This window comes from Thermobia domestica, chromosome 8 (genome assembly GCF_964235325.1).
Source record: "Thermobia domestica chromosome 8, izTheDome1.hap1.1, whole genome shotgun sequence".
NCBI lineage: Eukaryota > Metazoa > Arthropoda > Insecta > Zygentoma > Lepismatidae > Thermobia > Thermobia domestica.
The window spans coordinates 241,698,752-241,725,251 of record NC_137461.1 but is presented as its reverse complement, the minus strand read 5'-3'; the positions used below and the strand labels follow the sequence as shown (position 1 = coordinate 241,725,251).

At 35.8% G+C, this 26,500-nt stretch overlaps 1 protein-coding gene across 1 annotated transcript in view; it reads left to right on the top strand.

Moving 5' to 3' along the window:
- Window positions 1-26,500, top strand: part of LOC145691974 (protein takeout-like) — a 103,805-nt gene that overhangs the window by 22,318 nt on the left and 54,987 nt on the right. The window contains exon 2 of the mRNA XM_081767273.1: window positions 22,897-22,989. Within this exon, the coding sequence (XP_081623399.1) occupies window positions 22,897-22,989 (93 nt within the window). The remainder of the gene's footprint in view (window positions 1-22,896; window positions 22,990-26,500) is intronic.

The following is a 26,500-nucleotide window of genomic DNA, read 5'->3' as shown; positions in this document are numbered from 1 at the left end:
AGAAAGAAAAGAGAAAAGAAAAGAAAAGAAAACGAAGCCACACTTGATGAACTACCGCGCTGTATGTGGGCGCTGTTCACGACACATTGCAGTCTCCCCATAAACCTCTACCAGTTGCCGGTGAATTTTAGTTGCGGTTACAGTGTTTCGCCCACTGAAATAGAATAGCTCAGTGGACTTCTTCACGAGACCAATTTTCTAAACAAGCCGCAGTTTTTATTTACTTACAACTTTGCGGGTATCTGAAACTCTGCCAACTCCATTAGCGCACGCTCCTCATTCCTTCATTCCTCATTCCCAGACGAAATTCCAAAAATAGCGACCTTGTAACCTTAGTTTCTGAACCCTCCCTTGTATTAAAATTTGAAAATTCACTCCTAGATTTACAGAAAAGTTTGGATATGCAGCAGAGTCTGGATCTCCAGAAGCCGCCCCCTGCTTATGTCCCTGGGCAAGACAATAAGTGTGTTCATCAACACTATGGAAGGTTTAACTGGTGCTGTTTTATGAGCAAATAAGAACAGACCTTCAGGGGGTCATAATGATAGTACATATTCTTCAAACAGAGGAAATTACATACAACTGCTAATTTTTCTTTATAGCTCTGGAAATATTTAACATGTATTAATGAAAAAAAAATGCTCAAACCAACAAATACTGACTTATGTAACTGTTTTGACAATGTGACATCGAATTCATGAGACACGTTACTGAATCTAGATTAGATGATTATGTATGAGCTAGTATGAGAAACTGTTAAATGTTTTTAGAAGTTGGAAGAAAGAGACTAGTAAGTTTTATATGAGAGGCGGTTCATGAGGGTAGTTACACAGGTAAAAATAAATGAATTATCGCTTGAAATTAAGGCGATAAAGGTTGACTAATATATTAATTGTTCTATGCAACAATTAGTACATTAATAAAGTTTTCTTCTCTTAGTTTTAAGAAAAAAAGAAAACTTAAATTTTTGCCAGTGTGACGTCTCTCACGAGCCGCCTCTGATACCATTGCTTACCCAAAGTAAAAAATTTACTAGACGCCATTGTTATTACTACCCTTACTAATAAATTGCTGACTTCACAACATTCTATCACCTGTAATACCGAAGAGTTTAGATAATACTATATTGCAAAATTCGGCGAATATGTGACGTAAATAGTATCACGCATCCCCTAAATTTGTTTAATTGAGGCCTAGGGATTTTCGGATTACCTAATTGAGAACAATGAAATAACAGATAAATATTCACTGAAAGTTAGTCATAGAGTATAGAATATTCACATTAGTTGAATATCGCTGACTAATAAAAGCAATATTTTTTTTTATATATAGCCAATTAAATGAATGATATTAACATACGTTTTGGTAAGAAATCGGAACATTTCGAGTTTTAAAAATTTGTGGGGGATAGTGTTTCCCAGAAGACAAGACGAAAAAAGATGGGAAATTAAGTTTCTTCGTCTTATAATTATTTGCAAAAGTCTCGATTCTCGAAAATATTTTCTCGTCCCGATTTGTAAAAATAAGAACAAAATTGATGTTCTATTTATTTTTCTTAATTTCATTTAGAAGTTACCAGAATACTTCCGTATCACGATAGATGCACGAAGGGTGTGATATAAGGATATTTAAACCATATTTATTATTGAAATATATTGTGTAATTACTTGCATATCTTTAAATGTTGATAAATGCTGTACATAGTGTTCCTACAATCATTTTATCTATTTATAGTTTTATGCTACAGATAAGGTAACACTAAAACAGTGCTTTAGAACTAGTACTGGGAAGAACTAGTGTTGCCCATGATACTAGATAGAGTGGCGGATCTAACCCGGGGTCCCCCAGTTTTTCGACTAACAAAAATAATTGAAGTTATTATTTATACATTTCTGAAAGTTTATAGTAAACTCATGATATACCTATCATAGTTTGGGTTTACCTCCCCAGTTTTTAAATTCTAGATCCGCCTCTGACTAGATACATGTTTGTCTCATCTCATTTTCGAGACGAGAATTTAAACAAGACGAAAAATTTCTTGTTTCGTTTGGCAACACTACCAGGACAATACGAGTTTGGATCTCCCTTATTCAAAGTCTATGTACGCCACAACATACTACCACTACCCATGGCAGAGTAGAATATATAACACAAGTCAATGGCATGGGCGCCGATTTCTCTGTAAATTTAGGGGAGGGGGAGCATTCAGATGCAGAAGGTGTATACATTAACATTTTAAGACAAATTGCGCTCAAATTATGCCAAATTGTGTATTCATAAATACAATAGGGGGACCCACATCCGGGTCCCTTCGCCCCCCCCCCCGGCGCCCTTGGTCAATGTATATTTAATATGTATAAAAGCTTTCAAATGTAACGGAAAGATTGCTCAAAAGGGAACGTCAAGAAGTGAAAGAATGATGTATTGCAAAATATTTGCATCTTTCATTCCACAGTACTTAAAGAATTGTTAAGTGATGAAAGTGTTGTCCCAGTTAAACAAAAATATGTTTAGTCAGTGGTGTGAATCTATGTTAATCTCTTTTATGCGTGGCTCTCTAATGCTTGCACAATAATGAACAGCTGAAATACTTACATAATGTGAATAATTGTGCGGTTTTTGTGTGCGCATACTCAAAATTTGATACTACTTCTTTCATATATGTGAGCGGGTCGAAGGAAGATAGTGCTAAACGCCACTTCCGGCAAAATTGAGTTAGGTGGAATGACTTAGAATTGGACAACATAACATTATGTAGTTCTTTTAAGCTCGAAAAAATGTACCGAGATGGCAGTTGAAGCTTGTTTGCTATGTGTCACTGCATTGTGCTGCATGGGAATGTTATACGCTCTTTTCCAGTTTACTAAAAAGTTAAAAAAAAGTCACGTACTTCTTCCGAACCGTCCAGATGTTTTTACTACTTAGTAAGTGCATTATAAAATGTTTAAAATATGGTGTTACAAATAATATCTACCTGATAGGTATGAAGTAACTTTCGAGTTGTTACCAAGGAAGTTTTTTTTTTTTTTTTTTTTTTTTTTAAGTCAATATAACAAGAATAAGCCTTTTATTTTGAAATCGAAGTTCAAGAATTGCTTAGATGGAACCAACAAAAAGATTATTTTATGGGCAATGAAATCAGAAAAGTGAAATAAAATCTCTGGTTTTTAGTACTATGATTATGCTCTATAGGCTAAAGGTGACAGATAATTAATGAAAGTGATGATAATTAAACAATTAGAGAAATGAGAGTAAGAGGGAACTGGAGAACTCCAAGGAAACCCACGAAGTCGAAATTATGCGTCGGAAATTACATAGCCTGGGCCCTGGCCCGTAGCTAGGTGTGACAAGGGAGCTTGAATTCCCCTATAAAGCACCACTAAAACTTTCAGACGTTTGTTAGTTGTTAGTAGTAGTTCAAAACAACACCGACAACATTTGGGAGGTGATTCCTGACACCAAGGTAAGACGAAAAGTATAGACCAACCTGGGTGTACAAATTCTTCCTTTCGCAGTTACAGGCTGCCCAAAACATTAAACAATAAACATTAAAGATCCATAGCTTCAGTATTATGGGACCTACCGTAGTCGGGTCAAAACTTTATTTAGGAACTAGTATGTGCCCTATCCAAGTATCCATGTTATAGAATCCTGCAGTACTTACGCAATAATTTTTATAGAGGCTACGTGCTTATAATTTGACGTATTCATCAACTACCTCTATAAAAATTCTTGCGGAAATACAGCAGGATTCTGAAATATGATTTTTTGGATAGGGCAAATATCAGTTCCTAAGTGAACCTCAACTCGGTTACAGTAGGTCTAATAGGCTTGGAGCTATGGACTTTTTAAGTTAATTGTTCCATGTTTTTGGCAGTCTACAACTCCGAAAGGAAGTATTTGTGCATCCAGGTTGCTCTATATTTGTTGTCTTATCTTGATGTCAGTATCACCTTCCAAGCGTTGTCGGTTTTGGAACACCCTGTGTACATTGTTTGTTAATAGTAGAACATACCGACGGATAATTGACCACATCCAACCCGTAATCTCACCATATCAACATGGTTTTATCCCACACAAATCAACAACAACAAACCTTGCACTTATCACAGACTTTATAGCAAATTCGTTAGATGTAGGATGTCAGGTTGATGTAATATATATAGATTTTGAAAAGGCATTTGACAGAGTCAATCACAAGGTACTATTACATAAGCTAGGCGAATATAATTTCTCTTCTCCCTTGATCAAGTTCTTTTCATCATATTTAAATAATCGAAAACAAACTGTTATCTACAAGGAATATAAATCATCTGATTATATTGCATATTCTGGAATTCCCCAGGGCTCTAATCTAGGTCCGTTATTGTTCCTTTTATTCATTAACGATCTCCCTGATCATATATTATTAAGTAACAAATTGCTTTTTGCTGATGACCTCAAAATATATGGTAGGATAAAGACCATCCATGACTGTCTCGATTTACAACGTGACATGGAAAATATTGCTAATTGGTGTTCTCTTAACAAACTTAATGTAAACATAAACAAATGTAACATTTTATCGTTTACCAGAAACAAAAGTCAACTAGAGTTTGATTACTCAATGAATCAGATCTTACTAAGTAGATTAAATTCAGTCAGAGATCTTGGAGTTATATTTGATAAGAAACTGACATTTAATAACCATATAGAGAACATAGTTAACGAATCTTTCAAGATGTTAGGGTTCATAATTAGAATTGGAAAGGAATTTAACAATAGTACTACACTAACAAAAATGTATTATGCTTATGTGCGATCAAAACTGGAATATGCTGCTGTGATTTGGAACCCATCACAACAGCAATACAGACACCAACTGGAAAAGGTCCAATCTAAATTTATCAAATACTTGACGTACAAGACAACTGGAATCTATCCATATTATGAAAATTATCTAACATTAATAGACAACTTCTGTATCCCTACACTTGAACAAAGGCGAAATGTGACAGATTTGATTTTTCTCCATAAAATAGTACAAAACGAATTTAATTGTACAGATCTCATATCAATATTAAATTTTCATGTCCCAACACTTAAAACTCGTGCTAATAACTCTGGTCTGTTTTATTGCAAAAAAGCAAGGACCAACATATTATTGAAATCACCAATTTGGAGAATGTGTTATACTTATAACAAAATATGTATCAAACACAAAGAAATTGACATCTGCAATATGAACTCTATGTTTAAGAAAATTATTGTAAATGTATTATGTAATACACCAACACTATAATTGGGCTTATGCTGTTGTGTTGATGGCAAATAAATAAATAAATAAATAAAGTGAACTCACCTCAACCATAAATGAACTCGTAACTCCATCTACATTCATACGTACCATACTAACTAACAACTGCGGGAGCACAAAGGCTAAGTCTGGCACATTTTCTTAGTGTCTTGGCTACAGGCCTGTATGAGCCATCGTGCTCCAAGAATAAGAAGCTTTAATGTAGTAATATTTAACTTTATAAAAAATTGATCTATATGTTTAAAATTAATTCCAAGAATACTCCATCAAATTTTGAAACTTGCGATAATATCTAACAACACCTTGTCTTAGAGGCTAACATTCTTAACCTCTGTGAAACCACGACCCTAAATATTCTTTATTAGGTACCGGTGCTACAAGATACGAGCAAGTTCCGAATAAATTTATTCGTAAAAAGCATTTTCCATTTCCTTATAGAATGAAAGATCATAGTTAGTAGTAGTTAGTAATTTAATATATTTTGGCAATAAGCAGATCTAAGTTCATCGGAAAATGGCTAAACTGTATGCTGAAAAATAAATTCTTCAGTGACGCAGACGACAAGTAATTACAATGTAACATCTAAATCACTGAAGCATTTCATAATTATGTAACATAAAACTTTATAAACAATAATTATATAAGACTTATTTCTTTAATAACTGTTTGTTTATAGCTAATTCCAACAAATTAACATATTAATTGCGTTGCTCAAGAAACCCTGCACTCTAACATCCTTCTGTATTATTTTTATAGCACAGATAACGTGTAAATCATACTTAATAAGTTGACATTAGACCTCTTGCGGATGTATGAGAACAAATGACTTTTTCAAATTTTATTTACTTGCATTAATTGATGGAGCACACACACATTGTGTTTCTTCCAGATATGTTTTGGGGACGCACTGCCACCCGGAGCTCTCAGAGTGTCCCGCGAAGGAGACCAAAAAATACATCTATAATACAATAATAAATAGACTATTACCAGCAGTGTGGCCCCTGGAATACTGAGTGTCTCCCCGAAACATTTTTTTTTCTGAAACAAACACTGCACACACATGTACACAAAATATGGTATTTCTTCATCGATTCAATTCGTGGAATAAAAATTGGTGAGAATTAATATAGACGTATTATTTAAATAATAGGTACTGTTTGTTGCTAATACCTTGGGCCAGAGGCAATAAGCCCCGAAAGAGCGAATTTATGATTCATCCTTTCCACGAAGGAACAGCTACAGAAAAGAAGCTGAGAATTCTTCCCGTACTCTTTGAACTTATTTATTATTATTATTATTATTATTATTATTATTATTATTATTATTATTATTATTATTATTATTATTATTATTATTATTATTATTATTATTATTTTAATTTTAACTTCGTTATAGAAAAGGGTTTAGAGATGGGAGGAACATGAGAAACAATTTCTTTATAATCTTGATTTTAAATAAAAATAACAGTTCTTAGTAATCCTTACCGAAAACCCTCACCAAATCAAAGACTTTTGGGTTGATTCATTCAGTGGATTGTTCTCACGTTCTTTACATTAACAATACCATATAGGAGAAATATTACAATTTAAGGGGAGAGCTGAACCACTGTAGTGTATTCAGTGCTCTTTCACTTTCAATCAAACCTTTAATTTCACATGCTCCCTAACTACTGGATAAGCGAGGTCTACAGTATGTCTTCTCATTGTTTCAGGGAAACTTGTAAAGGAACCGATGATACATTATGTTACTTTTATTCATCTTTTTGGGGATGTCACTCAAAGTATGATGTCCTAACGTGTACATAGGCTCCACAATTTAACTGAATAACATAAATGACTTGACTATTGTTATAACATGTTTTCACTGCAACAGGTAAGGTTTGTGTCTACTTTGAGGTTTGAACACTGTGTGCAATACTTTTCTAAAGTATTAATGGCGGGAGGGGAGAATTTCCTTCCTGTAGAACAAGGTTGAGATACGAAATATAAGTGTAGGTATTCCCGGGTTCGATTCCCGATCACAAAAATTTAATTTATTTATTAAAATCATTTATTTTCATTAACCATCTGTCTCCTTTACCCGAAAAAGTATAACTATGGAACGTTAAATCAGGGCTGGACTGGCTAGTAGTTCGCCCTGGAGGCTGACATATTGTGTTGGCTCCGAATTCTGAATCTCTCTCTCAACCACCATTATCCCAACTGTCCAGTGTTTTCCCACAATAAAAGTACACTATTACTTTAGATAAAGAACACAATTCTTTTGTAGCCACACCACGCGTGCATTATATCATAGAGATTATAACCTGGTCCAGTCTGGACTTGCGTTAAATTAAAAAAAAAAAAAAAAATCATTTTCAAGAAACGTAGTTATCGTGTGCGTGAGTTTTCTCGATGTTCTTCCGTTCTTTCTTCATTCCTCTATTTCATTCATTCTCGTCATCACGGCTTCGTTTAGCCTATCCGGCATAATTTACGGCCGGAAAGTTGAAACATTTTATTTCATTTCATTTTCAAGAATCACCAGCTGGAGATCTGCAGTTTTCTGAGTGTAACAAATAACGGAGAAGGTTTTGCTGCATCGAATTTGTTACTTCAGATTAAAAAAAAAAAAAAAAAAAAAAAAAAAGATATGGTGTGACATGAGCAAACTGTCGGTACAATGTTTGAGAGGGCATGGTGGTGGTCAGTAGCAGAGCGGTTACTGCTGGTGCAAGGGGTGCCTGATTCGATCCCATGCCAAATAATTTGTGGTGGACAACATTGTATTCGTGGGTTTTCCTGGGGTACTCTCATTTCCTCCCACTCTCTCATTCCAGAAATTCTTCCATTATCATTCATTTGTTTAATCAACCGTCTCTTTTAGCCTAACGGACATGATCGTTGGACGTTAAACTGAAAGATTTCATTTCATTTGAAAGTATAAAATTTACATCATAATCACTTCCGAAAACACTTTTTCACCCACAGAAGGCGCTGTTGTTTTGTCAGTGATACCAACCCGTGGGAAAATTCCATGTTGTGGGATTTTTGACATTAATTTTTCGAATTATGATAGGGGGAATTTTCATCAAAATTAATAGCATATATGGGATTTTTCGTATGTTTATTCGATCAACGAAAAAAAAAAAAATCTGGCGAATAAACGTAAAATCAGTGTTAAAGTGATTTATGCATGAAATTGTGAATCTCAAAACAAGCAAAATGGGATGTATTGCACTTTGGAGTTTAAAAGAGCTTCACAATTAGTGTACGCGCCTTTGACGCCCGTACGCGCCTTTGACGCGGGAGACCCGGGTTCGATTCCCGGCGGGAGTTCAAGTGGTTCGAATTCCACGTTAATCAGTAGGTCCACGTCTCATATAGCCTTGCTGCTGAACGGGACGTTAAACTCAAAATCAACTCAACTCAACTCTGGAGTTTAAAAAAGGAAATCATGAATGGGAGGAAGTTAATCACCAAACAACAAACAGCCAATTTTAAAAGCGCCTCACACGGAACAACTGGAGAATGAAGTTTATCTAGTATCATTACGTGTAGTAGAACATTATCACACAAAATCGTGATGAAAATACTAAATCCTTAGAACAAAATGAGCTTCTTTTCATCAATAATTTCAATGGCCACTTTTAACTAAGGTCAAAGATCGGAATTTATGAATAATTCACTTACATATCGAGAAAAGTAAACAACATACAGTATAGTTTCAATTTTCATATTTTGTAAATTTTGAAAAATTTGTAATTAGTGTAGCGCGTGGGAAATTTAACAGCAAAATGAAAATTTCTTCCTTTGAAGATGGGATTCTATGAGGTTCCAGGTTGGCATCACTGTCGGTGTCTGTGTGATGGTGTATGTTGGAAGTGATCCTTCAATCTTTCCCAGGCGAGGTGAAATGATGAATACAAAATCATAATAGTGATGAGCTGCATGAAACGAATTGCAAAGCTGTCCGCGAGCACATATCTATGGTCAACAGACATAACGTTCTCGTGTTGCACCAGGAGTATTACGTGTTGCACGACATCTCTCTCTCATATGTCGCAGAATGGATGGTACAGGCCAGGCACGTAGCCAAGGGGTTAGGGGTTCGAACCCCCCTTCGAAACCAGAAATGACAAAAATTAAGGAAGGATGAAAAAGAAGAATCAGCGTTAAAAATAAACGCTACAGCAAGCTTTTGGTTACTTTTTTTTTTTTTTGCAATACATGGGGTGAATGAGCGGGATATCCTGGAGAACTCAGGGAATTTGAAATTTCTAGAAAACTTACGGAATTCTCAAAAATTTTGCTACTATTCATGGAAATTTCAAGCTTTCGAAAGCATAGTGCCGTTTTGTTACAGTATGGACATTTTTTTAAATCATAATTTTTCGTCATCGCTTTTCTGCAGTATCAAAGATATTATTTCAGAAACACTTTTCTACTGCTCCTTTAATCTGTCATTTGAACCTGTCAATAGTTGACGGAATAGCGAAATCTAAAAAAAGTTATGCGGGAAACGAAAGTACTGTTAACATTTGATTCAACAGAGAAGGTGAGGAGAGGTGATTTTAGTTTAGCGTCCCGTTCAGCAGCGAGGCTATATGAGACGTGGACCTACTGATTAACGTGGAATCCGAACCACATGAGCTCCGACCGGAAATCGAACCCGGGTCTCCCACGCCAAAGGCGCGTACGCTAACCGCTTAGCCACGAGGGAGCTCTGATTCAACAGAGAAAGAAACGCAGATATTGTAAAATATTTTACAAGACATTGGATATGTTTTTTTTTTTTTTTTTAAATAATAGTTCATTTCATAATGAAAGGAAAATTATTGTATTTGAATGAACAAAGGAAGAAAATTAAATATTGAAAAGTCTTTTTCAATACTTTTTATATTCTTTTACTCGAGATTTCTTCATAGTTTTGTTATTAAAATAATTACTTACGTATCCTCATATTATTGTCCTAAAAAAAAGAATATACAAAATACGTAGTTTAGGTTGATCGAGACCCTGGTGTGTTGACTACAGGATTTCATGTCATTTTCTCCCCCCCCCCTTTACGAAATCCTGGGTAAACGAATCAATATATATGTTGCCAGTAAAATAGTTTAGAATACTCGAGTCCCTGGTGTGACGACCACAGAATTTCATGTCATGGACCCACCTCTCCTTTACGAAATCCTGGCTACGTGCCTGGCACAGACTATCTATGAGTTGCAGTATGAAATTGTTCTTCGCCAAACGGCATTCCCCGATATCTCTTCCACTGATTATCACCTCTTTTGGCATCTAGGGAAGACTTTTCATAATGATTAGGCATTGTAATCAGAAGTGGCATTTCACACTTTTGTTGAGGGGGGCAAGAGCACCATCGACATAAGATTTTCACCTTCTGTACTAGTATATTAGTAGACAATCGATTAGAGTATATGTATTCCGCAAACGCTTGGGGGGGCAGTTGCCCCCTCCTACCCTCCCTATATGACGCCTCTGAGTATAATATGGAGTTGAGTACTTTTTGTTCAGCAAACTCCAGGCTTATTTCAACAGGGAATAAAATTACTGATTGATAGCAAAATTGTGGGGTAGAAGACGACGACCCTTTATAAATTGTACATTAGAAGACAATGACTACTTGTTATAAAATTTACATTCATATCTCGAACCTATATTCATCGTTCTGGAACAGATTTGCCTCTTTTCTCGAACGTCCTTTGTGGCTCCGTTTGTGATGACAATGTTATGATCAGACAAATGTGAAAAATAACCCAGAATGTGACAATATAGTTCATGGATTTTGAGAAATTTGGTTAAAAGAAAGACGTTAGTAATTACTAAGAAGACTTAGTGATTACTTAGAAAGAAAACTTGCTAAGAAAATTAACGTAAAAATTCTTCTTCAGAAGTCAATGTAGTAAATGTCTTTAAATGAATGGGAACATTACGGACATAAAATAACATAAGCACATTGGAAATATTATTAGGCAATGCCGAAAAATCTTTCCAAAGTTTTGATGACCCCACCTGTGCTCTGGATTTTGGTTGATAGGGATGTCATGGGGTATAGCAGATTCACATCATTCCTTCATCATTGTATCTCTCGTAACTCATGTAGGTGCAAATATGTATTTTTAATTGTTTCACCAGTTGCTCTACTCGGCACCCTACACCAGCTGCGACACGATGCCTGAATGTTATTGAAATCTTGTACACTTGCTTTGAGCTCTATGAATATTCCAATTGCCATCTTGGAAAATGGATTGTCTACCCTATATTCATCACCAAGGTGTTTACTGGTCACCAACACTGTCCAAATAAACTTGCTGGTTTACGTTCATATTCACCTGTAGAAGTAGGCTCAAGTGACAATACGAAAAGCATGACTGCTCTAGCTTGAAACAAATCTCCATACATCACGAGTGAAGTACTTGATTAGGTTTCTAGTAGGCCTATATTTCACGCCTTATGCAATTGGAACACAGATAAAAGCAAGTGTCGTTGGTCGAAAGTACACGTTTCTATTTCAGTATATACAGATCAGTGTCTGGGTTTTCTTTAGCCCATTGAAGACATCCAGTTTTATGGATAAAAGTGGGTAAATGTTAAGCACGCAAATAATCGAGAGGGGAAATAACGTCTATTTACCTCGTCTCGACTCTCCAAGAATTCTTTACCGTGTAGATTCTGGAAAACCTTTTTCTCGTCCTCGTCTTCTCTTGAAATTTTTCTCCTCGTATCTTTAAACGTTGTTCATGCAAGCACTTCATCAATTTATAGTTTTCATTCTGTGAATCATATAACACTGAAACAGTGTTTGAGATTTAAGACTTGGGTGAACTACTATGAATCATGTAACACTGAAACAGAGTTTGAGATCTAAGACTTGGGTGAACTACTATGAATCATGTAACACTGAAACAGTGTTTGAGATTTAAGACTTGGGTGGACTACTATGAATCATGTAACACTGAAACAGAGTTTGAGATCTAAGACTTGGGTGAACTACTATGAATCATGTAACACTGAAACAGAGTTTGAGATCTAAGACTTGAGTGAATTACTATGAATCATGTAACACTGAAACAGAGTTTGAGATTTAAGACTTGGGTGAACTACTATGAATCATGTAACACTGAAACAGAATTTGAGATTTAAGACTTGGGTGAACTACTATGAATCATGTAACACTGAAACAGAGTTTGAGATCTAAGACTTGGGTGAACTACTATGAATCATGTAACACTGAAACAGAGTTTGAGATCTAAGACTTGGGTGAACTACTATGAATCATGTAACACTGAAACAGAGTTTGAGATCTAAGACTTGGGTGAACTACTATGAATCATGTAACACTGAAACAGAGTTTGAGATCTAAGACTTGGGTGAACTACTATGAATCATGTAACACTGAAACAGAGTTTGAGATCTAAGACTTGGGTGAACTACTATGAATCATGTAACACTGAAACAGAGTTTGAGATCTAAGACTTGGGTGAACTACTATGAATCATGTAACACTGAAACAGGGTTTGAGATCTAAGACTTGGGTGAACTACTATGAATCATGTAACACTGAAACAGAGTTTGAGATCTAAGACTTGGGTGAACTACTATGAATCATGTAACACTGAAACAGAGTTTGAGATCTAAGACTTGGGTGAACTACTATGAATCATGTAACACTGAAACAGAGTTTGAGATTTAAGACTTGGGTGAACTACTATGAGTCATGTAACATTGAAACAGAGTTTGAGATCTAAGACTTGGGTGAACTACTATGAATCATGTAACACTGAAACAGAGTTTGAGATCTAAGACTTGGGTGAACTACTATGAATCATGTAACACTGAAACAGTGTTTGAGATCTAAGACTTGGGTAAACTACTATGAATCATGTAACACTGAAACAGTGTTTGAGATTTAAGACTTGGGTGAACTACTATGAATCATGTAACACTGAAACAGAGTTCGAGATCTAAGACTTGGGTGAACTACTATGAATCATGTGACACTGAAACAGAGTTTGAGATCTAAGACTTGGGTGAACTACTATGAATCATGTAACACTGAAACAGAGTTTGAGATCTAAGACTTGGGTGAACTACTATGAATCATGTAACACTGAAACAGAGTTCGAGATCTAAGACTTGGGTGTACTACTATGAATCATGTAACACTGAAACAGAGTTTGAGATCTAAGACTTGGGTGGACTACTATGAATCATGTAACACTGAAACAGTGTTTGAGATCTAAGACTTGGGTGAACTACTATGAATCATGTAACACTGAAACAGAGTTTGAGATCTAAGACTTGGGTGAACTACTATGAATCATGTAACTCTGAAACAGTGTTTGAGATTTAAGACTTGGGTGAAGTGGAGTTGGTAGCGAGACCCATCAAATTTCTCAATTCATCTTGATTTTTTTAAACGTACTTCTCTTTTTGATGGTAACACTACAAGTGAGAAATGACCTGTATTCACGAGGTAGAACAACTTGTGTCAAGTTTTAGGAATATTTTTCCTGACCACTTGTGTAACCTGTATACCGTTTTTCTAAGGAATAATCTTTTCTGCAGCCACAATTATGACATGGTATTGAGCTCATATTTGTATTAGATTATTCTTTATAAGCACACTTTAGAGTCGACTTTGATACACGAACAAATCAGGTAACTTTATTTACTATATGCCCATGCTCACACCTAAGCACAATGGACCATTTTTTATATATTCTCTTGGTTCGAACAATCTTGGTAGTATTTCTCCACACAAGCGAATGCAGCACTTTCTCCAGTAGCAGTGAAATGTTCATGTACCAGTGATGGTGGATCATTTGCTGATATCTTACGAGTGAAACGTAAGCTATAATAAGAAGTAACAGTGTCACGTGTGCACTACGCGAAATATTTTGTTTTGTGTGGTTGTGATATTTTTCAATTAATAATTAGAACAAAAAGGATGGAAGATTTCTACCATTTCTCGTTTTTGTAGAGAGATTAAAGTGCAGATGAGGTACCACTTGAGACATAATTGGTTGCAGGAAACTGCTTCTAGCCACTCATGACCGTTTCTATTCTATATGAATCAACGTTAAAACCAGAAGTGATTGATTTCGTCCACTTCTGGCTTCAATTGTGGGTTAAGAGAGAAGATCTTGTTTATTCTTAGAATGCTAAATCGAATCTAGAAGATTAAAAGCTCTCTCTATCTGTTACCAGTTTTGCTCTGTATAAATCAATATTCAAACTAGAAGTGGATCATTAGGTATTCTCGGTGCTATGCTAAACACTGCTTGAATAGTGCGGCGTTGCCAGGTAGTGTCGAGTAATGTTTACTGATGCCAGATAATAAAGGAAGTAATCATGGAATTCTGCGTGGATACTTATTGAAGAAATTAGTTTTCGACCTTACTGCAATTCACAGCTAAGTTCCGCTTCTGCTAACTGCTAGAATCCATTAATTAAACGTACAAATTTGGCAACAACGCACTATGGCGTTCTGCGTAAGTTTCTTCTCAAAATCTATTTCCTTAAATATAAATTAATATTTAAATAAAATGTGAAACATAACACGAAAAACGGTTAAACAATATATCTATTTCGTCATAAGATCATTACTTTTAAAGTACTTTACACAATCAAATAAATGTTTCATAAAATTGAGCACTTATCTCACAGCAAGTGCCATCTTGTGTGCTCATTGTAAAACGAATCAAATATTTTCTTTTCTTTTTTTAACTTTTTCAATATCAGAAGACACAACCAAATGAATCAGTGTCTTGTATTGTAGCTCAAACATAACTTTATCTTATAGTACAGTATTTACAATATGTAACGTTTCATTGCGCAGTGGTTAAGGGAATGAGCTAAAAATATGTACTGACTTCCGGATGATGATCCACCTTAAAGAGAGTAGATTAAAACGAAGTGTGCCCTCAAGACTTTAATCAATTGCTGGAAGCAGCTTATCGCTGTCTATTATCGTTTCAGCTCTACAGCGATCAACAATAACACCGGAGGTGTTTCTATTTCTACCATGAATATCGCCTATATAGACAAATTCCGACCCTAACTTTTGAATTTCTACATCCTGGCCTAAATTTGACAGTAACACAGTTTAATTCTTTAGGGTGTCTCATAAAGAACACAAGTTTTGAAATGCCCGCCATTTTTGTTCTATAGTAAGTTTAGCGTCTTCTGTTTTCTGTACGGGCAACAACATTTAGCACATTTGTAATAAGTTTCCACTATGGCAACACATTGTTCCGTCGTAAAGTCCTCCATTTCTACCCGTACAGAAAACAGATGACGATCATGGGCTATTCGGTGCTCTGTGACTATTAACCAAGGATGTTATAAAATAGAGTATCTGCCCATACAACAAAATCATTAAGCTATACGTCACAGCTTCGCCACACCTATTCTGCCCATGATCGCACCACTAAGATTGCAATGTTTCGAGCCAACAATCATGACGGAAACGAGAATAGCCAATCAGACCTGCCGACTCAGACGATGCTCGGTTGTTTTTTGGCTTCATATGATAAAGATACGTATTGGGCAGATCCTCTATTTTATAACATCCTTGCTATTAACCACAAAGACAACAAATGAAAATCGTGTAACGTTCAGTGTTGACAACTTACCAGAACAGAAATGATTGACATAGATTCTACTGAAAGGAAACTAATCACCAAATTAATGAACTACCTGAAATCTCTTCTTGTTCGCATCCTACAAGTTAATGAATGCATTAATTGATTAATTCTTTGTGGTAATGCAACTGCAATTCTCTACGAGTTTAGTCTTCAATTTGTGTTAAACAAGAAATAGGTTTATAATTTATATAATTTACTACGGCATATGGTTTGGTATTTTAGATTGCATTTTAGAATTTTTTTTTTTACAACATCGAGGTTATTTGAGGTGTGTATCAACAGTTTAAAGTGAAATCCTAATATCCATAATGTGTTCAAATTTCAACGGTCCCCCAACGGGATTCGAATCAGTGACTCAGTGCACCAAGCTAATCACTAGACAAGCAGGGATGGTGAATACTAGTGCTGTTGAATTTTTGTGACATTTGCGGTTTTCGGTTTTTGAGAAAACCGGTTTTCTGAAAACCGAAAACCGCAAAAGCGGTTTTCAAAACCGAAACCGCAAAAGCGGTTTTCAAAACCGAAACCGCAAAAGCGGTTTTCAAAAACCGAAACCGCAAATGCGGTTTTCAAAACCGAAACCGCAAAAGCGGTTTTCAAAACCGAAACCGCAAAAGCGGTTTTCAAAAACCGAAACCGCAAATGCGGTTTTCAAAACCGAAACCGCAAATGCGGTTTTCAAAACCGAAACCGCAAAAGCGGTTTTCAAAACCGAAACCGCAAATGCGGTTTTCAAAACTGAAACCGCAAAAGCTCTTTTCGAAACTGAAACCGCAAAAGCTCTTTTCGAAAGCGAAAGCCGCCCGAAACCGTGTTTGCGGTTTTATAAGGGATTGTCCTTTTCAAAGCAGAAACAATGTTTGCTGTTTTTAATTACACCTTTTAACAATTGTGAAAGCATCTATCGATCGAGACAAATGTATTGATTTATATGTGTGTTTTAACTTTTTTTTATTTGCTCCAAGGCTATTATTGTAATATGTGCAGCACAGTGCGAAAGGGATAGTTCGATGGTTGTACAAGTGACAACTAAATTAGGGTTGCCATATTTTAAAATCAGAAAAGTGAGGGGTTCTAAACCGTAAGTATTGATGTGAACTTCTGTGTTACAAATACTGACCTGCGATCCTTAGTACTTTTTTTTTTTTTAGTTATTTCTTTGATGACACTTCCAATGTACTTTTCGGCTGCAGGGAAGCAAACTGGACCCCACCTGATTTTCATATATGTTGTAAATTAGACCACAAGGAACACAAATCTGAAGGAATTTTGACATTTCGAATGTCGGAACTCGAGATATTCGAACATAAGTTGACCATGGAAGCAAACTGGACGCCACCTGATTTTTATATATTTTGTAAAGTAGGCCACGAGGAACGCGAATCTGAAGAAATTTTGACATTTCGACTTCCCGAACTCGAGATACTAGAACTTATACAGTAGTTTTATGTAATATGTATAAAAGTAACGAAGAAAGTTCTGTCGCTTTTTGACCTATCACTTAGAGCATCGATATGTCACCTAAGACGTACCTGGAAGATCAAAAATAGTACCCATCAGTATCAATGACCTTCTGCCAACGTTCGGGTTGGGCATGGATTCCTTCGCGGTAGAACTTGGTTTGCCGTGAAGCGAAGAAGGTATCAAGTGCATTTAGCACCTCTACTACGGAGTTGAACTGGAGTCCTTTAAAGTGAGTGTCCAAGGAAAGGAACAGGTGATAACAGGACGGTACAATGTCCGGACAGTATGGCGGATGCAATAGTGTTTCCCATCCAAAGCGTAGGATAGTGTCCCGGCTCATTCTAGCTATGTGGGGCATAGCGTTGTTCCGTAACGAGGGAACCCCTTAGCGATTGAGAAGTGCTGGCTCCAGGGTTTTGAGTTTTTCTTGAACACGACTCAACTGCTGACAGTACGCAGTTGCATTGATGTTCTGCTCTGACCACCCGGTAGCAGTTCCCGATGCACGATGTCGTGAGCAGTCCACCAAACACACAGGAGGACTCTCTGCTGCATTGCTGATTTCAGCTGTTTTGGAACCGGTTCGTGGGATTTTAACCAATGATGACGACGCCGTGAAGCTTCGTACAGGACCCACTTCTCAACACATGTCAACACCCTGTCCAGAAATGGCTCCTTCCTCAGACGAGACAGCAAAGAATCACAGGTGTCTGCACGCGTAGCCTTCTGGCCCGGAGACAAATCATCTGGGACACATAGACCCAACTTGTAGTGCTTCCCAAATTGATGGAGGTGCTGGAGAATGGTTTCTCCATTAACATTGAATAGTAAGACTATTCATGGCTTTGGATTAATTGTTTTAACAAAAGAGACACTGACCAAAGCTTAAAACTTTATTTTAAATTATAATTTGTAACTGTTTCAATTACAATTTCAATTAAATTATAATTTGTTATAACAACATTTATATATATGTCTGTATTTTCATTAATTTCGATCGTGTCTGAAGAAGGATATGCTAGATATCCGAAACAGTTACAAATTATAATTTAAAATAAAGCAAAGTTTTAAGCTTTGGTCAGTGTCTCTTTTGTTATAACATTGAATGTTAGCCCCAGTTCCTCACATGTCTGTCCACTGTTCGGCACCCTCACGAAAGGCCTGAGGTATCTTCCGCCCCGCTGCAGTGGCGTTTGATCCAAGTTTGAACTCGTACAGCATACACGCCCTTATGATGCTCTGTGGAGGTTCCATATTCAATCCGTCCTTACACAAGTTCACGTTGTAACTGAACTGCCACAACCAGGTAGAATGTTGGATATACCCACACCAACAACTGACCTTCGCCTTATCTCCATTCGCACTCAACTCACGGTATGAGGGTCAATTGAACATAGACCTCCACAAAAAGCGACAGAACTTTCTTGGTTATCTTTATATATCTCACAGGACATAATATGTTTCGTATAGAGAATATTGTGTTTTTTCATATAGATAGATAGCGTCTATATTAAACTTTAAATTTTAATATCTCGAGTTCCGGAGGTCGGAATGTCAAAACTACTTCAGCTTCGTGTTCCTCGTGATCTAGTTTACAAAATATATAAAAATCAGGTGGAGTCCGGTTTACTTCCGTGGTCACTTTATGTTCGAATATCTCGAGTTCCGAAACTCGGAATGTCAAATTTCCTTCATATTCTTGTTCCTCGTGGTCTAATTTACAAAATATATAAAAATCAGGGGAGGTCCAATTTGCTTCCCTGCATCCTACGTTTCACACGAAACCGTTTTCCAGAGTGTACATTTTGCTTCAAACTGAGTTCTGCCCTGGCTAAGAAACGTAAATTCGCTTCTATAAGAGTCTTGGAATTGTCGTTCGGCATTCTTTATACCTTGTGAAGGCATGAATAATTCAAGTATGTTTGTTACAACATCTACAAACGAATATTCATTCGTATAGAACCTCCAATACATTACATTAAAAACACATGAAATACACAAAGAAAACCATTGTGCATTAGAGCAGATCTCTTATTAGCAAATGATTCTGCACACGTGCACTGCTCAGATAGCCCAGAGCCTGAGCCTGAGCGCGAGTCCAAATTTAACTCAATCGCGATTGAGATTGTCAGAGATGTAGCGGTTTACGTTGAATATACCATACCAACACTTTATCAACTAAGTCCTCTTAGATTTTTCTCCAATCCCAAAAAGCGGCTGGTTTTTCGTGATTAAGATATGTTTAAGAGGGAGACGAATATAGAACCTGAAAATCGGGTGGTACCCGCTAAAATAGGGTAATAAGCCAACACTAAGCTCAATAGAAATAAGGTATATCCCTATTTAAGATCACTACACATGCAACTCATGAAATTCAATTTGAAATATCATCCACTTAGACTGACATCTTTTATATTATTATTGCTCTTTCCCCTTGTTTTTAAAAATAGTACTGCCACTCTTTCTTTTGTTAACAAAAAGGCACCACCTCCCTTTCTTCATAAAAAAGAAAGAGAAAAGAAAGAAAAAATCTCTATCTCAATACACAATTTTATTGTTGATTTGTTGCCACTCCGATAAATGTGAATGTTGTGGTTTTGCATGTGTTGACTGGTTTCTTATCGAAAGTCCCAGACACCTGCAGTAGTTTATACGTGAAGGAAACACCGATCATATTTTATTCTGTATCTTTTTACTTCCCAATAACGATACCCGTGCCTCTTTGAGAAATTGCAACTTATTTTTTTATTCTGCCAATTGTACAAGTATATTCACCAAGAATTTTCCTTCACTTTAAGACATTTTAAGAAAAAATAACTTCTTTTCCTTCTGCAAATTTTGATAATTTTTTCCCTACGCCGAGGAAAATTTCCCTCCATCTGGCAACTGTGAGCCGAAGTGGGGAAAGATTCTTAGCTGTTTTCTCGTCGTTACTTGATATTAGTGTGACATTTGCGGTTTTCGGTTTTTCAGAAAACCGATTTTCTGAAAACCGAAAACCGCAAATGCGGTTTTCAAAACCGAAACCGCAAATGCGGTTTTGAAAACCGAAACCGCAAAAGCGGTTTTGAAAACCGAAACCGCAAATGCGGTTTTCAAAACCGAAACCGCAAATGCGGTTTTCAAAACCGAAACCGCAAAAGCGGTTTTCAAAACCGAAACCGCAAATGCGGTTTTCAAAACCGAAACCGCAAAAGCGGTTTTCAAAACCGACATTTCGGTTTTATGAAATTTCACTTTTTTCAAAAACCGGTTTTCGGTTTTTTCAAAAACCGATTTCGACAGCACTAGTGAATACCCGTACCCTTTCACAATTTGATTTTTTTTTTTTGGATCAAAACATCCATTATATTTCACTCAAAAATTTTCTTAAAAGCCTTATATTTGCAGAATTAGATATAGTGTAGCCAAACCAAAACTATCACTTAAGTCAGTATGATGTGCTTATTCCTAAAAAAAAAAAAAAAAAAAAGAGGGCCGTTCAAATATTTTATCGCCCCTGATCTACTAACTAATTATTGGCCAAGATTGCAATCTTTTGATGCATTTTTTTGGATCATTCCTAAATTTCCTTCAAAGAAATTGTTTAATTTGTCTATTCTTCATTCAGAAACAAGGAAGGATTTTATAAAAGTTTGTAGTGTCCGAAATGATCGCGATCACAATAACCAATAATCATGACAGTGAAAAGTTAAAAATAGAACAAATAATGCTAAAAAGTAAAAGATGATTATATTTTGAAGCAAAATAGTTCAAAAAATTTATGCATGACTATAAAAGAAAAGCAAGAGGAGCTTTGTCATATAATTATGTTCTAATTTTATTGTAATGAGAGAGTATCGAATATTTTTCTTTTATACTCATGCACAAATATATATATTTGTAAAAAGAAAAATAATAATAATTTCCTTGAAAAATTCTCTTTTACTACTTACTAAGATTTGCTTTGTTCTTATTTTACGACTTATGTGACCTGTTTTATTTTGTTAGTTAATTTTTAAGTAAAACAATTTTTAAAATTATTTTCTACTTTATAAAATCATCATTAACAATAATCAATAACAATCATCATTATTTTATATCATTGTAGAATTTTCCTGGTTTCTTTTCTACTTGTTTGTCGAGAGTCTTCTTAAGGAAGAGATTCAAAAATTACATTTGAAAGAAATGACTTTTCTTTGGAGTAAAGTGAAGAAATGTAACTGAGACTATATAAACATTAAGCGCTCCGAATGGTTCACTGTAACACATTATAAGCAATCCCGTTCATTTTATTTTCATTGTCTTAGACCTATTTCTTCATTCTACCCAAATAAGATTCTACTTCTTTTTGTAGACCCTATATCCACGAAGAAATTAAATGTCGACTAAAAGCAGGAAATTCGTGTTATTATTCAGTTCAAAATCTTTTGTCGTCGCGAATTCTGTCGAGGAATTTAAAGCTTAAAATAAATTAAAAAATAAAAAATCTCCTGTATTGTATGGTCTTGAAACATGATCGCTTACTCTGAGTAAAGAACGCTAAACAGAAAGTATTTGGGAATGAAATCCTAGTAGGCTCAGATAGGTAGGTCATGTAACCAGAATGGAAGAAAGCAGTAACGCTTTCAAAGTTTTAACTGGATGTCCTATCGGAAAAGACTGTTAGGAAGACCTAGGCGCAGATGGGAGAACAATATTAAGATGGATCTCGCAGAAATAGAAATACAAAGTAGAAACTGGATCAAGTTGGCTAAGGACAGAAGTCAATGGAGAGCTTTTGTGAAAGCAGTATTGAACCTCCGAGTTCCATAGGTCATAGAGTTAGTTAATTAGTTGTAAGATGTTTTCACATATAATTAGTACTTTCACAATTTGAATCATAATTTACAAATACCATGTGGATGTTATATTGTACATGCAACCTCCAAAGCATTTTTGGTTGCATAACGAAATAGCATATGTAGTTAGTAAAGATTAATATTAATAATGTAATAAATAAGTGTATAAATATATAATTAGGTAGAAATATACAAAAATAACAATGAAGCACTATACTGTCTTTTGACTTACGTCGTAGTGCAAAATTTCATTATTCTATAACGACGGGAAAGCTAAACTTAACATAATCATAGTGAATTCAGGAAACACTGTAAAAAGATTTTCTTTCCTATCACAGCTGGGCTTGATCTGTTCAGCGAGCCTCTTTATATACACCATAAATACTAATGCATGATGTCAGAAGAAGCTGGTTATCCTAATCATATCAGTCAACTATGCATATTTAATTCAAATGTTAGTTCCCTGTAAAAATATTACGGTACTATCTTTAACACGTTTGAATACCAAAAATATATAATATCTGGTTATAGTATGTAAAGTCCAGTGTTAAATGATGAGAAAGCAATTCTTTTAGTACTTAGGTTAGTTAGAAAACTCTTATTTCTGTGATAGAAGAAAATTCTTATACAGTTGAACAGTGTCTTATTTTGTTCTCTCTCTGTTGCAGAGGAATATATCAAGCCATGTTCCAAGGAAGATACTGGATTTGAATACTGTCTGCAAAGATCAATCCGGGAATTAATGGAATCTTTGTATGACGGTAAGTACTTTATCTTCTTCTTTGATATTTGATGTTTTCCTTTTTATTTACATATAGCATCGGTTAACTTGAAGTATGTAAGTAATTCAGCTATTGAAGGAAATGGAAACTTATATGCCCTAAAAATTGATTTAATCAAGAATATTCGACTTATATGCCCTATATCCATCTACAGTGGGTGCATATATTTTTCTGAAGTAGATCATAAGTGTTCACGAATAATGAATACTACAAAATATGAAGGCTGTATCTTTCTGCTGCTGCCAAGGGTGAATTTGTTGTTCCCCGGTAGTGTCAAACGTACTTACTTATATTATTTTTGTTTCGTTCATATTTTTTTTAAACGTAATGTTAGTGCTAAAACATAATCTAACAATAAGGCGATGCACTGAATCCGCGCGCATGAAAGTTGGGGATCCAATAGGACCTACTCGTGTATATTTTGTTTATGGGCGAGGGTATAAATTACAGTTGAGCTGGCAACTCTGTTTGATAGGCATTTGTTAATTATTATATGAAGAAGCTAGCTTTGTGTGAAAAGTGTGGATGAGTTCCTGTTGCCTTTAGTGCTAATAAGTAGTTTCTTTGTGCAATGAAAAACGAAGAAATATGCGCAGAATTTGATCTCATTTGTAATAACAGTATAGTGATCTAGACCTTTCTGAAAATGCAGCAAATTGACGAGGACTTCATAATACTGGCATCTTGTCAAAATAAATTGCAGTAAGTCATTCAAAAAGCAACAAGTAGGTCTGATCGGCCCTAGAGAAACAGCAAATACTTGTTAATTAATATTCAGCACCTCTAGTGGCGTTAATCTGCAACTTCTAACAACAAAACCTACAACATAAATATCTCCTATGTTGTGTGGGATAGAAACACTACAGTTCATTAACACTAGAGGCAGCAGTTTAAAATACGAGTACTCTAACGGCAACTCGACGAATTAGAAAATTGATGGTCCGATTGGACCTACGAGAACATTTTCTTAGAAAACTTCAGTGGGTCCTATTTGACCCATATGGCAGCTAACGCGTTAAACTGAATCAAACGATATTTTAAAATGTGTCCGAAAAGCCACGTCTCTTCCTATAAAGTTACTTTCTGGCGCACATTATTTGGAAACAAGGTTAATAAACGTTCTCAAAACTTCATGTCGATTTTCCATACTACTATTAGCCAGTTCATTTGAAAAATGTCTTTTCTTATGCCTTAACACAAAAATCTGACTTAACATTTATATGAATAAATATAAATGTTCAAGATTGCGATTTTATTTTCACCGAAAAGGAAATAATGTATAAAGTTGGATTACGTGTTCTAAGAATAGTGTATTAATGGGTAAATTGTCGTCAGAAACCCGTTTGAATATCCTTCATTCAAGGGCGCCCATGTTGTGGTTTCCAAGGGGGTGAAGTATAAGCAACGTTTCAAATATAGTTTCAAATTTTGCTGTAACTAATGTAAAAATTCTATTGGGTTTTCGATATTCCCAAGTACAATTTCCTCTTAGGGGGGGGGCGAACGCTCCACCTTGCTCCTCCTGATGGGCGCCCTTGCCTTCATCAATTCATCTGTGACCGAAGACACATTAACATGTCACAACATACAACTATGATTACCATGTGATCATTTGCAGGCATTTGGATCACCCTGTACTTATATCATCTATAATGAACAAAAATATATAGTTTATCAAGCGTTAGCAAGAGTTATGATCCGTTTGGGAGCTACAAATGGTCTAAGAACAACTCATTTACATTAATATAAAATCTATGTCTTGCTTGTAATTATATCCGTCATTTCACTTCATGTCTACCAAAGGTGCATACGAATAATGGTGAACTTCCATTAGAGTAACTTGTTCAACTGTTCATGTCCATTTACAAACACTGGAAGTCAGTCTTGGATGGCTAGAATTATTTAAATCATTTAAGTACTTAGTTGTCGAATGGAAGTTTTGAACAGGAAGTAAAAGCCAACAGTTTAAAAACACTGTTGACTTAGTTTTGGGTTGTTTACATGATTTAACTATTTAACTGTCGAATGTGGACTTCGAACAGCAACTAAAAGCTAACTTGTAAGAATAAAAGTATAAATACATATATAGATAGTTTGAGGCTGGAATTTTCATCTAGTTTGCTGAATGTTCATTACACTTCCATTGTATGTTTGTTAGACACAATCGTATTTTTCCATTGAATGTTCTATCAAACTCTCCTTTTTTTCTGAAAGTTAGCAATAATATCTGTGATGAAGCAAACTAGAGATCTTATACATTATCAAATACAAGAAAATAATTGTTGTAACTTTTTAAAATATTTTATTTAAAAATTCCATTGCTTGTTCATACGAGGATTACCTTCCGGCTGGACATATCCTAATTAGTATCTAGTTGAGACAATTAATTCGATTGATTTTATACAAAGAAGTCTAAAACAAAATAACTAATTGGGTATTGTAATGAGCATGAGATAAGATGACGGTTCTTCATGATATCTGTCTGTCCATAGGAATGTTTGAACATATTATGAAGTTCTTCCTGAGTAAGGGTAGGTAGAGCTTGGTAGAATAAATTATAGTCCGGAATCGTCTTCCACTACCGGTTTTTATTATTAAAAAAATGCTCTGTAAACAAGATTTTACAGGAATACTAAATGATGTAACTTCTCTAATATAAGGTACAGAAAGTGACCCAAGGCCCGAGCAGCCTAAAACAGAATCAACACAGAGCTCCGAAGCAAGCTAGGTGAAGTAGATTAGGAATCCTCAATGTTCCGAAACAAGCAGAGAGAGGGTTAAGTGTCCCAGAGCTCCGGAGAACAAAAGTGATTGAGGTTAGGAATCCCGACAGAGCTCCGAGCAAGCTAAGCGGGAGGAAGGGAAGCCTAGAGTACCGAAACAAACTAAAAGCTTTGGGTTGTGTATCTCCTAGAGCTCCGACCAAGCTCAGCGGGAAGAAGGGAAGCATAGAGTACCGAAACAAACTAAAAGCTTTGGGTTGTGTATCTCCTAGAGCTCCGACCAACCTAAGCGGCAGGAAGGGAAGCCTAGAATACCGAAAAAGAAACTAAAAGCTTTGGGTTGTGTATGTCCTAGAGCTCCGACCAAGCTAAGCGGAAGAAAGGGAAGCCTAGAGTACCGAAACAAACTAAAAGCTTTGGGTTGTGTATCTCCTAGAGCTCCGAGCGAGCTAAGCGGGAGAAAGGGAAGCCTAGAGTACCGAAAAAAAAACTAAAAGCTTTGGGTTGTGAATCTCCTAGACCTCCGACCAAGCTAAGCGGGAGAAAGGGAAGCCTAGAGTATCGAAAAAAAACTAAAAGCTTTGGGTTGTGAATCTCCTAGAGCTCCGACCAAGCTAAGCGGGAGGAAGGGAAGCCTAGAGTACCGAAAAAAAAAAAAACTAAAAGCTTTGGGTTGTGTATCTCCTAGAGCTCCGACCAAGCTAAGCGGGAGGAAGGGAAGCCTAGAGTACCGAAAAAAAAAACTAAAAGCTTTGGGTTGTGTATCT